The sequence below is a fragment of the Microtus oregoni genome, unplaced genomic scaffold (assembly GCF_018167655.1).
Source record: "Microtus oregoni isolate MIOR12 unplaced genomic scaffold, Mior012 000021F_ref0000039, whole genome shotgun sequence".
NCBI classification, from domain to species: domain Eukaryota; kingdom Metazoa; phylum Chordata; class Mammalia; order Rodentia; family Cricetidae; genus Microtus; species Microtus oregoni.
This window is the reverse complement of record NW_024543080.1, coordinates 22,986,641-22,999,805: the sequence shown is the minus strand read 5'-3', so window position 1 is coordinate 22,999,805 and position 13,165 is coordinate 22,986,641. Positions and strand designations below refer to the sequence as shown.

The window sequence follows — 13,165 nt, the reverse complement described above, 5'->3', positions numbered from 1 at the left end:
TCCTGGGGCTGTCTAGGGACTCAGTCACATTCCAGAGGATGTCTCCATAGTCTGTCTTTTCTCTCTGGCCCAGCTCTTTTTCTGGAAAAACTAACAACCTCCTCCTTTGAAGTTCACCCGACAGGAACGCAGTACTTGCCAGTTTCCTAAGGTGTGATTGCTTTCCGTCTCCGAGATGTCAAGTCACTGTCCCCGCGAACAAAAGGAGGCAAGGGACAAAGAACACAGGTGCACCTGCACCTCTAAAGCAAACAGGGGTTTTGTCATGCTGTCCTCTTCCTGTAGGGATGGGCAGTCCCTCCAGCGAGGTCTTGAGAACACATACGTGACCTCATTTACTAACTTAATAACTTCTAAAGAGGTAACTTTAGCACAAGGCTCATCATGTTGCAAGCAGCTCCCACAAAGTTCAGAAATGCTGGCTCATTGCTGTCGCCCACCGCATCTCAGTCTTGCCGACAGAGCAGCTGGCACTCCTGACTAAAAGGACGGGCACCTGTCTAGGTTTTCTGAGTGAATGGCTGTCATCATATGACCTGTGAGTGTGACTTCAGAGCATGAGTCGTCACGGAAACCAAGGCATTCATGTTCAGCAACTTCAGACTTACTTGCATTCCTGTGACTCTGGTCCCCAGAGTGAGGGGGAACTCTAGGCGTCCAGGCTGGAGAGAATTGGCTGGGGGGTGTAGCAGGTGCCCCTGCGCTCTTGTTATATACTGTAGTTACCAGGAAAACATCAGGCACTTGAACTTCATCATCAGTGACGACAGGTTCACTTGCATTTGATTTAAAATAAACCTTTTTTAATGTTCCTGAAAGACAAAATATATATACATACATATTTCAAATATTTTTCAAAGTGTTTATTCTAAAAAAAATAAATAAAAAGTAAACATCAAGAAAATGTTAGTGTTATTTGCCCATCTGTCATCTATCCAAGCAAACACAAAAGGCAAGGTAACAACCACTTGACCAGCCATCTTCATGGGCACAGTGTGAATGAGTGTTTATTCCCTCGTGGATCAGACAGTGTTCAAGAAAACTGTTGCTTTCTCCAGAACTTCAAATGCACTGCTGTGTCTGGAGCACAAAGACTATGGGGTGAAGGCGTAAGTCATAAACAATGCCACACCAGTTTGGGATTATGATTAATAGGGTGGTATTTATTTAAAGGGGAAAAAACTTACAGATCACCGTCAGCCCTCTGCGCAACCAGGAAGGGAGTCTAGTCGCCAGCGGAGCAGGAAGTGAAGAGAGAGAGGAGAGGGAAGTGGCCGCTTTTTTAAAGAGAGAGAGACCACGCCCCAATGGGCTGGTATCTCAGCAGCTATAGGCTGGAGGAACGGGAGGACCTCCCGCAACACCTCCCCCTTTTGTTTAAATAAGAGAGTTCTAAACCTACTATGAAATTATATACAATAAGTACAAATATCCTATTCTAACTAGCTTAGGTCTTGTATAATAAATAACTTGGCCAAGTCATGAGAGAAAGTAACTGCATTTATATAGTCTTCAACCCCATCAAAGATCTGAGAAGGGAAATAATGTTACCTGTATAATTAGGAAGTTCAGTAAAACAACTTCCAAAACATGCAACAAATCACAGAGACAAGTAGCTACCTGGGAAATCACCCAAAGTCACGTTAGCAGCATTGAAGCAACCAACTTTGGCTAAGGCCTAACATAACTGACATAGATTAGCATGGCCCCTGTGCAAGGATGACATGCAAATTCGTGTGCTTTTTTCTTGTTTGCTTAGGTAATATTGTATCTTTCTGGAGTCTTTGATGGAGTTAAGAATAGTTAGTTATAGTTATAGTTTTCCTTATTGTAATTTTTACTTGATAACTGTTTTGTTATATGTAATTTTGCTATGTTAAAGTTAAAGCCTTCTTTTCTTTTTGTTTAAACAGAAAAGGGGGAAGTGATGGAGGAAGGTCATTGGTTAAAAAAATAAAGAAACTGCTTGGCTGGCCCTCATAGGTTAGAACATAGGTGGGTGGAGTAAGCAGAACAGAATGCTGGGAGGAAGAGGAAGTGATCTCAGACTCCACAGCTCTCCTCTCGGGAGCAGACGCCTCAGGAGAGATGCCATGCTCCGCTCTCCCAGGCAGACACGATTCAGCTCCGACCCAGGATGGACGTAGGCTAGATCTTCCCGGTAAGCGCACCTTGGGGTGCAACACAGATGATTAGAAATGGGCTAAATTAATATGTGAGAATTAGCCTAGAAGAGGCTAGATAGAAACAGGCCAAGCAGTGTTTAAATGAATACAGTTTGTGTGTTGTTATTTCGGGCATAAGCTAGCAGGCGGCTGGAGTGTTGGGGACGCAGCCCCGCTGCTTGTATTACTACAATGGGGCAATTCTATGCCGGCTGAGACTCACCAGGAATAAAATATCATGGGTCCAATATTGTTCTTTTCCCACTGTCTCAGCTTCTCCATGTCACATATCACTGCATGGCCCTGAACCCAAGGCACACACTCCACGTGGCTCTTTACTCTATGAGTCACCCAAAAACAGTGAAACCTGCTTGCTTCCAGCCTTAAATTTCCCCAGGGTTTAATTATATTTGGGGATAAATGAAAATAACCAGACTTATTCACCACAAAATATAATAGAAATCAAAAAAATAAACTCCAATTATAACACAAAATAAATGGAGAAAGTAAATTACTTTCATCTTTAATCAAAACAAAATAAATATATCAAATATGAGTCAATAAACTCGAAAGATTATGGATAATTCCCTTGTTTGATTTTAGGCAGAACTTTTAAGACCTTGAAAGAGATCACGTGTGTTTAACTTAATCAAAATAGATAGTAGACTCTGCTTTGTGAGCTCAGCAATGTAACCACCCCGACAGTGAAAGCAAAGGAGTGAGATATTGGTCCCTCCTTAGAAATGCCCAAGAGAGAATCTTTTTTCTAAAAAGCATTTACAGTGAATGATCTAATTGGATCTCACTTTTCTAAATATTCCCATGGACAATTAAACACAAAGGAAATACAAATACAATGTTTACTATTGGTCTGTGGGGGGAGAAAAGCTCCTCTGCATGAGGAAAACATTAACTCCAGATCAAAACTGCCAAGGAGCTGCCTCCGGCTAACAGGTCAACAGCGTCATCTGCCAAAGGAGTCTAAATTAGACGCTGGACACAAAAGCGAGCCTCGTGATGCAGGTAACACACTCTTCAACCGTGAGTGGCTCTGAGGAAATGCCAAGCGCAGATGGAGAAGCAAGGCACCCACCCGCTCCACTGTTTCCAGCTTCTGGACAACGCAGAATCTATCACCAGTCACAGAATATGAGCATGTAAGCATCATTATCACATAGGATGTATTACAAACACTCAGTAACCTTCCATTTGACTCTGTGAATATGACCTGTTAATTATCTGAGTTATTGACTCTTTTAATTTCACATATGTTGTTAATACTTACAATTTCACTTCCTTGTTTATTGCTGCGTAGATTTTTTTTAGATAACATATTTCTGCTACTGTGGATGTATTAAAAAGATCCACTAAGCTGATTCTCAGCATGCTGACCCCGAGTAGGCAACAGCTTCATTAACATGCTCCCAACACATGTCAGCTCCTTTCAACTACACCTCTAGGCAATCCCGCTAACATCAGCTCCTTGTTAGATGGCATGCTTCAACAGTTGTTTCTAATATTTTTGTAATCATTAGTCTTATTAATAATCTTGATTATATTTTTAGCCTCGCCACGGTAGTGAACGTGCTATGAGCATCTGCTCGGGCTAAGAAGTCCCTCCCTGGAAACAATGGTGTTTGTAGAAAACACTAACTCAGAAAACACATTCCTTTAAAATAACACGCAGCTTCCTAGCCCTTAGCTCTGCGTGGCAAAGCAATCTGTGAGAATACAGAAAAAGATAATGTTCGACAGTTGCTGAAGTTGACATTCCTGAAGGATATTTAGGAGGGAGGGGAAGGAGAAGAGCAAGGGGAGGAGGGAAAAGGAGAAGAGGGATGGAGCAGATAGGGAGAGCTGAGGGGACTTAAAAGATGACTTTTAAAAGTCGGAACTTCCTAAAAAAAAAAAAAACTGTTTTTAAGCATCTCTGGAAGCTGACCACTCCCGACATAGCTGGTCGCCACCTAGTAAGCATTGTTTAAAACCACAAAGATGAGAAGTCAGCAATGTTACATGATTCCAACCAGAACCATGGTGAGGACTGTAGAGATGCTGAGCACTAGGGGCCCAGAGTGGAGAGTTCATTCTGCTAAACTCATCCAGCCTTGTCTCCATTCTCATCTTCATGGTGCTGCAGTTAACAGGACACTGTCTGCAGCCTGCTCACCTTGCTTTAAAGCCCCATCTCTGCCACTTTCTACCCTTAGCTGGGCAAACTCTCAAGTGCCACGCAATAAGGAAAACAAATGCCCTCTGACGTTTAGAGGCTTGCTGTGGAGACCGGATACACAATTCTCACTCTGAACTAGATAGATAGATAGATAGATAGATAGATAGATAGATAGATAGACAGATGACAGATAGAGGATAGATAGGCAGATAGATGATAGATGATAGATAGATAGATAGATAGATAGATAGATAGATAGATAGATGACAGATAGAGGATAGATAGGCAGATAGATAGATAGATAGATAGACAGACAGACAGATAGAGGATAGATAGGCAGATAGATGATAGATAGATAGATAGATAGATAGACAGACAGACAGACAGATAGATAGATAGATAGATAGATAGACAGATCATTATATGCTTGCAGAATCTTCCTCTGATGGTGTGGTTTTATCTTTGTGCCTTTGGATGTGTGTGACAAATTTATGGCGCATTCTCCATGTGCCAGGAACTGCATAATTATTCTCTCTGAAAACATAAGACTTAGTAACATGTTCCTGCCATCAAAATGTGCATAGATTATTTAAGTAAAGCAAGCATGAAATCTACAGAACACAAACCGTGTGCTCTGAGAAAGATGCACAGAGGATGGTCTGCGGGCTAACACTGAGGGAGCAGTCATCATCATTCCTTTTGAGAAAGTCAGAAAGTATTTCTTAGGGGAAAGCATCCTTGGAAATCTTCAAGGAGGATTACACATTTTCTAGGCTGGAACAAAGGATTTGTGAGGAATAAAGGGTGGAAATATGAAACAAGACATTTCCTAAACAGAACAAAAGGCACAGAAAAGCCTCGCAGCAAGTAATTAAACAGGGACAGCACACAAGGACCCAGAGGAAAGGCTGTAGGAGAACAGCGGTCAGACATGGAGACCAGCTCGAGCCAAAGGTTTGGAACACATCGTGCTGAGACAAGGAACTTTTAAGGGTCTTATGGGACTGACCACTGTGTTGAGGAGGTGATGCTTAAAGGGATCAAGTACGGAGCAGAATTAGAAGCCATTGTCACAATCTAAGTGGGAAAGCTAGGCTCCGACTCCAGGCAAAAGCAGCAAAGACAAAAAGAACTTCCGGAAGCAAAACCAGTAAGAGCGTGAGGGGAAGGCTCATGTGGGACTCGGAAGGCACTCACATACGTGGTGAGCACGCTTGTCCCCAGTGCTGTTCACCAGACACTTCACTCTGGCTCCTTCCAGTAAGAAACATGGAGCGATTTCAGTCTCTGGCCTTTTGGGTACAGCCTTCCAACAAGTTCAAGGCCACAAACAAAACTAACGAGTGTTGCTTCTAGGCAGAAGCATTTCATTGCTGCTATTACAGCCTCTAGACCTTTCATACAGCAGCCACAAAGCAGCTCAAACCCTGGAAGACCTGGATGGTGCACACTCCCCCACCAACTTCCCACAGATCACTTGTAGAGCGAGGGAGAAACTAGCCTGTGTTGTTTCAAAACCACTGATGTCTTGAGATTTATTACTAGATAGCAGTGTCTAACCAAGCCTGACTGATGAAAAGGATAATGGAGAATGCAAACTTAACCTGTAGAGGTTTATCTTGTTACAATCCTTTTGCGTATATTTAGTATGAAATCCCTGGCAATATTTAAGGGAAAGGACCAAGCTGAAGCAATGTAAAGAGCTCCTGCAGGATGCTTGGCTAGGCTCCCCACTAACTGCCCTTCCATTGCTCCCAGAGCACATGTGTTTACACTTTAGGAAGGCACCCATGTGGAATTGTTTGTTTCAAGCCCCAGAAGAGCACTCAGAACCTGCTCTGGACTCCACCGTAGTTGCTTGTTGGACGTAGAAATGATAAATGGAGTGATGGGAATGGGTGGCGTTGCCAAGAAAGGGATGCGTAGAAAATGAGAAGGGAACTTAAGGTAGACACTTTGACATTTGTCAGGCAAACAGAGAAGGATGAGCTTAAGGGAACTGAACCCAGAGAGCAGACATAGGCTTCTTGTTTCAAAGTCTGGTTCAAATAACTGTCAGTTCCAGATATAGCGTGTTAGACAAAAAGCTTTGGTAGCCTTGATAAGAAAGATCCACTGGCCTACAGAAAGAGGAAGATCTATTGCAGGGCAGGAGGATGGATAGAGCCATAGAGAGATCTCCAAGGGATATCCCTGGTGTGGGGCCTGAGAGTACATTTTGCAGTTCAAGGGCCCCAGGAGGATGTGCTGTTTGGTCCACAGACTGCACTTGGAGTATGAACGCTTTGATCACCATTTCAGGAAACCTAAGGTATGGATCTAACTTCAGCCTGAGGACTTTACGAAGACACGTGCTTGTGTTTGAAAACTTCCTCTTGGTGAATCTGTACCAGAAAGCCAAAGCTGTGAAAAGAATCTGAAGATTTATATAAGCAATAAGAAATGAGGTCATGACGGATCATCGGGAACCTTATACTTTCTAGTGTAAATAAGGACCTGGGGAGTGTTTCATTTGAAAATGATGCCTAGAATCCAACATTATGAATTAAGGAGTTTAGAGTTTTATAATTCCAAATGTTTATAAAAGCTGTAAACTGTTAGAAAATTTGCTAAGAGGAAAAAAAAAGTAGTTTCTACTTCAACACTCTCAAATTCAGCTAGCCACTTGAGGGAAGGAAGGCCACTTTTGAAGACTATTTTTCTCTTGAGTTCAAGAGAAGCGGGTGCAAAATGTAAATCATATTTCCTGAGATCTCTCCATCACTCTGCCTTTTCATTCTTCTTCGTGGCAGGAAATGAAAGATCTAACAAGCCATACCTAGAGCTCTCACAGCACGGAGAAGGCGAGAGAGGTAACCTCAGACTCCTCTCCAGAAGTCTATGGATAAAACAAGAACAATTCACTGTTGGCATTGATGAGTTTAAGGCTTTTGTATACAAGACTTCAACAGCCTGGGAAAGAAAGACTCAGTATCCTTCCAGCGAGGTTTTTAGACCACAGCGTTGCTGAAACAAAACTGAGTTGAATAATAGTTTGAAAAGTCAATTCAAGCCAGACCTCATGACTATGAAGATTCCATGATACATTCTCAACCCATATCACCCATTCTCTACACAGCAACAATTACAAGCATTAAAAATTCCAACCAAAGGGCTGGAGTGTGGCTTAATGACAAGGCATTGGTTTAGCGCACGGGAAGCCATATTCCAACCCTCAACCCCACAGAAGTAAAGGGGAGTGGGGTTATCAGTTAACACATCAGTTACCTGAAGATGGGGAATCTCAGGGTAGCCGTATTCCTCCACTTAGTATAGAGTGGCATGTGTCCTTGAATATAGCATCGTGTGAGATTGTGGGCATGTCCCTCAAATGACCAATGAACTAGAGAATATATAACAATTCTCAAATGTAGCATTTATAGGACAAAACGGAAAGCAAGTTAGAGTAACAGATGTGTGGTCTCTCCCCTGGGTGGTATGACATGCAGCTGAGTCCCAACTGCCTACCCAGAAAGAACACAAGTGAGGAATAACACTGTGGAAAAGGCAGAGAGATGCTATCCTTCATACCAGCTTCCAGCAGGAAAAGCAAACTTTGAAAAGAAAGAGAAGAGATGGGATTGCCATCTCTTGTGTCTGGCAAGGTACAAGAGAGAATTCAAAATAGTTCTGTACAAAAGAAGTTCTTGGCTTTCCAAAACTTGGAATTTATGGTAAAATTTGAATGGTCAGGAAAGAGAGAGCAAGGTAGAAATGATAGAAGATATTGCTTTAGAAAGGAAGAGGGAATCCATGATTCACATCATAGGCAGGGTATTAATAATGGCCTAGTACAGACAATTACTCTGCCTCTGGATTTCTTGAAGTGGGGAAGATTTCAAAAGAAATCTAAGGAATCTGGACAGCCTAGTCAAGAGGTTGTACAGCATTGGTGTAGATTGGATCAGTCTTAGTTCTGTGAAAGTGGAGAAATGGGCAATAAGCTCATGCCTCCATGAGAAAAGACTGCATAACCCAAGGAAATACAAGGGAGTTCAATGCCTGATAGACTAGCTCAAACTAGCCATTAGGGATGCTTGGCTACCATCAACCGTGGTCCGCATGAACATCAGAGACTGAAAGACAGTAGGAAAACAGGTGTTACTGGGAGAACTGAGCATGAGAGAGGCGGCGTTTGGCACCGAGTTCACTGGGTTTAATAGGTCGGTGTTCACTGGAGAGCTAAGGAGGAAATTAACTGAGCAATGACGTAAGACTAGATGGGGCTTTGATGCTTTGCTAAGACATGGCCTTTATGAGACAGGAAAGGTTCTGGAGGCTCTAAATGGTTAAGTGGTTAAGCTGGTGTGGAAATGGGGTTTATAAGATGCTGAAACCCTTAGGAAGGAATGAGGGGGACTGAGACAGAGGAAGAGTCAGCTCCAGGTGGTTGTGGTGAAGTCAAGCTGGAATTCCCAGGGAAGCAACTGACAGACAGACAGACTGAGGCTTTGCTAGTGGGTTATGGAAGGTTTCCTAGCCTGCACAGAAGTTCGCAGGTGAGACACAGGACAACACGGAACAGGCCAAAAGGTTAAGCCTGTCTTATGAGAGGTTAGCTACCTCCTCCAAATGCCACTGTGGACATTTCTCCCCTGTAAGAGAAGGTAGACATGCTTGAGATTGTCTGTTCAACCCAGGCTTCTTTCGGTAGCCAAGTGTACCTAATAGAGAGGCTACAGTCATGACACCAAAGGAGAGTCTGTCACGCTCAAGCTCTCTAGAGCAGCAGAGAACAATGTCAGGTTGTCAGGTGAAACTACGGCCTCTAACCGGCCTGAGCAGCACAGAGAATCCCTGCAAAGCCCCTGTGAAATGTGGAGAGGCAGACTGGAGGGATGGCTAGACTGTTAAAGGCAAGGCTCACAAGAAAAAAGTATAAGAACTGTGGAGATACAACACAGTTATTCTGTAGTGCCCCATGATGAGAGGCCTGAAGAGGGCGCCCAGCATCCTGGAACTAGAGTTGCTCGTGTTAAGAGCTGCCTGGCACAGGTGTTGGGAACCAAACCCAAGACCTGGGTAAGGGCATCCTCTTGTCTTAGTGGTTGAATCTCTCCAGCTCTGCCTTTGGTTCTTCTAAATAAAAGAATTCACCTCTCAAAAGTAAACCCTTCCTTCTATGTCATACGGCCCATCAGGACTGCGTGATCACCAAGGAAATAAAAAGCCAGCTAAAACGAACTTTCTTACATTTCAATTTCTTGCAAAATCCTGAATCATTATTTTGCATCCACATCTTGGGGTCCGCATGGACAGTCCAAGCTTCTGAAAAGCTTGGAGATGCAAACCTAACCTTCACCTTGGCAGCTCCTGTTAAGTGTTGTGTGAGACCCTACATGCCGCTCCTCAGATTCATTGGTTGCAAAGGTCGGCCCTCCTCTTCAGAAGTCTTTTACCATGCCGTCACAAGCTGAGTCAGAACAGGAAAGACTGGAAACGGAGACCACAGCCTGTACCCCGGGATCCCTGAACAGTCCCCGTGAACACGTGAGCCACAGCAAGAGCTGGGGAAGCATGGAATTGCCTCCCCCAACAATTAGAACGTCTCCAAAGTAAGCAGGACTTAATGAGAGTTAAGATGTAAAGAGAAGATGTAAAGTGGCTGTGGTGCGCATTACAACAGCATGCGTCTCAGTTATAAACTATGAAATGTTTATGGGGGAAGATATTGCTTCTCAAGAAAATCATGCTGTGCAGAACGTAGAAAAATGCTTTTGAAGAATGTGTCCGAAGATTCCTACTTTGCAAAAGTTTCCAGAGTACAAGCAAGATTTAATTTAGGGGTGGATGCAAATCAACAGCCTCCACGGTGTCACACATAAGCAGACAAAATTCTGATGCTGGGGTATGCTTAAGAGAAATGAAAATGTTCATACCCACAAAAGCTTACACGTGAATATTCACAGTAGGCTATCAGGTAAATCAGAGGCTAAGAGTTTGTTCAATGAACAAACATTGTAATAGCCATAAATGAGATATTAATCAGTCATCAAAAATGATAATGTTTTGATTCATATTCTCAAGGGTCATTGTTGAAGAGTGAGCAGAAAGATCCCAAGAACCCAAAATGGTGGCTATAAATCAACAGAGAAAGTACACATATGAACTGCACATACGAACAGTTGATAGTATACAAAAGACCCATGCAATTTCAAGTCAGACCAAATCCCGACATGAGATGGGGAGGTGGGCATGAAGTCCCACCTCTAGTTAAGAACTATTCTGAACCTTTGCAGGGAGGTGAATAGGAATCCAGGTTGAGGGCAGCAGCAGGTGCAGGAGCCAGGTAGCTCCAGGATGTACAAAGGTAGATGTCAGAAACTGGTTTTAAAAAAATGCCAACACTGAAAAATGCAGCTGGACAGATGTAACAGGCTGTGTCTGTTGTAGGGAGGCATCAGGCCTTTAGTGTGTTGTCACCAGCTTTCAAAGCTCTGCGGAGGAAGATCCGGGGTCACCCTAGGTCAGCTTTGATTTTGAAAATCGAGACCTTCAGCACATACTCTAAATGCTACAACGGCAATCAAGTGATACGTGCTGAGGATCCGTTCATCCATCCATCTCAGTTTCATGAACAACAGCCTAAATTAGAAGGGCAGTCTCTTGGGAAAAACCAACAACCTGTTATGATTGCTGTCCACCAATGTTTCGGATCAGGCTCCTTTAAATGCATGTAACCAACTGAAACGGGAGACAAATAGCAAGATAGAGACGATCAATTCCACCACTAAAGAGTTGAAAATTGTAATTTCATCAGAGCAATCTATTATTTTCTCTGACATTGGCTTAAAAAAGCCATACATTTAGAGTCGACAAGGTAAATTAATGCCAGTAAATATAAATGCCTATTTGTTCGTGTATGTTAGGATCATATGTGATATTTATTATAAAGTAATACTTGTACTATCTTGATATTCACAGAGGATTTATTCTAAGGCCAAATCCATAGTAGCTTACAGCGCTTTGTATACAGCTTATGTACATCCTCCAGTTACTTAAAATCAACTTTAGATCTCTCATAATGCCTAATAAAATATGAAGGTAATGTTAGTTGCTATACTGCTCAGGGAATCATGAGAAGAAAATGAAGTATGTAGATGTTCCGCACAGATGCAATTTCTTTTTGCCCCCCACACTGCCCATTTGTGGCTAGTTGGATCTGTGGATATAGAGGAAGGATTGTTTGTTTGCTGTGAGAATGTTTGACACTCATTGTGATAGACAGTGGGTTATGGTTGGAGGCTTCATATAGAAGAAGAAACCTGACCATGTTTATTTTTACAAACAATGGCAGAGATAGATACTGGACTTGGAAGGAAGAAGTAGAGGAAGGAGACTAGCTTAGGTTCTGCCTCTGACCTAGATGAACTCAAGTTTGAAATAAGGTCCTGGGTGCATTAAAAATAAGCAGAAATCAAGATGGATTGGATTGGAGGGTAAGAGAGGTAAAGAAATAAAGGCTGATTTGTAGCTTCCTGGCATGGGTAGACAGGTTATTTGGGGCCATATATTCAGGGGAAGCCGGTGATGCAGGCAGGTGGAGGGCTCACTGGAAGATCACTTTATACATGGGGGTGCCATGCGACAATGGAGTTCAGCAGAATCACAGCCTCCATGCCCATGACTTCTGTCAATTCAGCTTGGCCAAGAAATTGAGGAATATAAGAATTCCAATACGGCACCTTCTTGGGGAATGTGTTAAAGCTATATTTGATATTTGCTTTATGGTTGTCTTTTGAATTTGCCTCTATCCCATTGCCTCCGGTCTGAAGCCGAGGCATCAGTAGGGATGCTGAGATGGAGCCCGGCTGCCCTGAATCAGGATAAGGGAGTATCAGCTATCCGTTCTGATAATTCCCCTGCGCCATACTGAGTCGAAGCACCGTACAGGTCCTTCTGTCTTCAGCGCGTGTGTCCTGTGTGATATTCTTTCCTCACCCCCGTGAGCACTTATGGAAAATGACAGGTCTAGCCACCCTGCAGTTTTCATGGTGTTCACGAGTAATTGTTTCTATTATAGCCATCGTTGGCACTGATAGCAACAGCAAGTCACGCGGTTACGTGGCTGAAACTGCAAGTTTTCCCTCCGGGATGCCAGCGACCATCCTCTCACTGATTTGACCCTGAGTACAAACTACCCTCTAAAACACGCTCATTGCAGTTTTGACGTCCTATCTTTTGAATGGCAGCGTCACTCACCCACGAAAGACAGCAGGATGACCAGCAGCACAATGAGGGCGCAGATGCAGGGGATGAGAGCCAGCAGGAGGAAGCGCAGCAGATTAGTGGGCACCAGCTTCTGAGGGCAACCCTCGCCCACACCGCTGTCGGCTCTCAAGACCTGACGGGAGAGGGAGAGGTGAAACGTGGTTTTAATATCACACAACAGTTCAGGGTCTGGTGTGAAATTCTACATTACAGCTGTCTTCTCGGGGATTTGCAGTTCCTAAGAGGTTTGACACCTTGTTCTTCAGGGCATGAAATAAGGTACTCAACTAACAGCAATGAGCAAGAAAATGATTGCACACACAAACAAGTCCTCCTCTTCTCCCTCCTCCTCCCCTCTCCCAATCCTCCCTCCTCCTCCTCTTCCTCTTCCCCTCATGTTAGGCAATCATTCTACCAAATTTTCTTCTTGCTTTTTTTATTATTTACTTCGAAAAATCTTCTCATAAGATAAACTTTTAATGACATTTTAGCATGTTTGAATTTTTTTTTAAAGAAACATTTATCAGTTTGGCAGTATTCCAAATGCTGTGAATTATCATGGCACGAACTTGCCCTG

At 43.2% G+C, this 13,165-nt stretch overlaps 1 protein-coding gene across 2 annotated transcripts in view; it reads right to left on the bottom strand.

Annotated features, from left to right (window-relative positions):
- Corin (corin, serine peptidase) overlaps positions 1-13,165 on the bottom strand; it is a 193,529-nt gene that overhangs the window by 154,202 nt on the left and 26,162 nt on the right. For both annotated transcript variants that reach the window (XM_041671466.1, XM_041671465.1), the window contains exons 2-3: positions 12,580-12,721; positions 609-812 (exon numbers count right to left, since the gene is read on the bottom strand). In XM_041671466.1, coding sequence (XP_041527400.1) covers positions 609-812; positions 12,580-12,721 — 346 coding nt within the window. The remainder of the gene's footprint in view (positions 1-608; positions 813-12,579; positions 12,722-13,165) is intronic.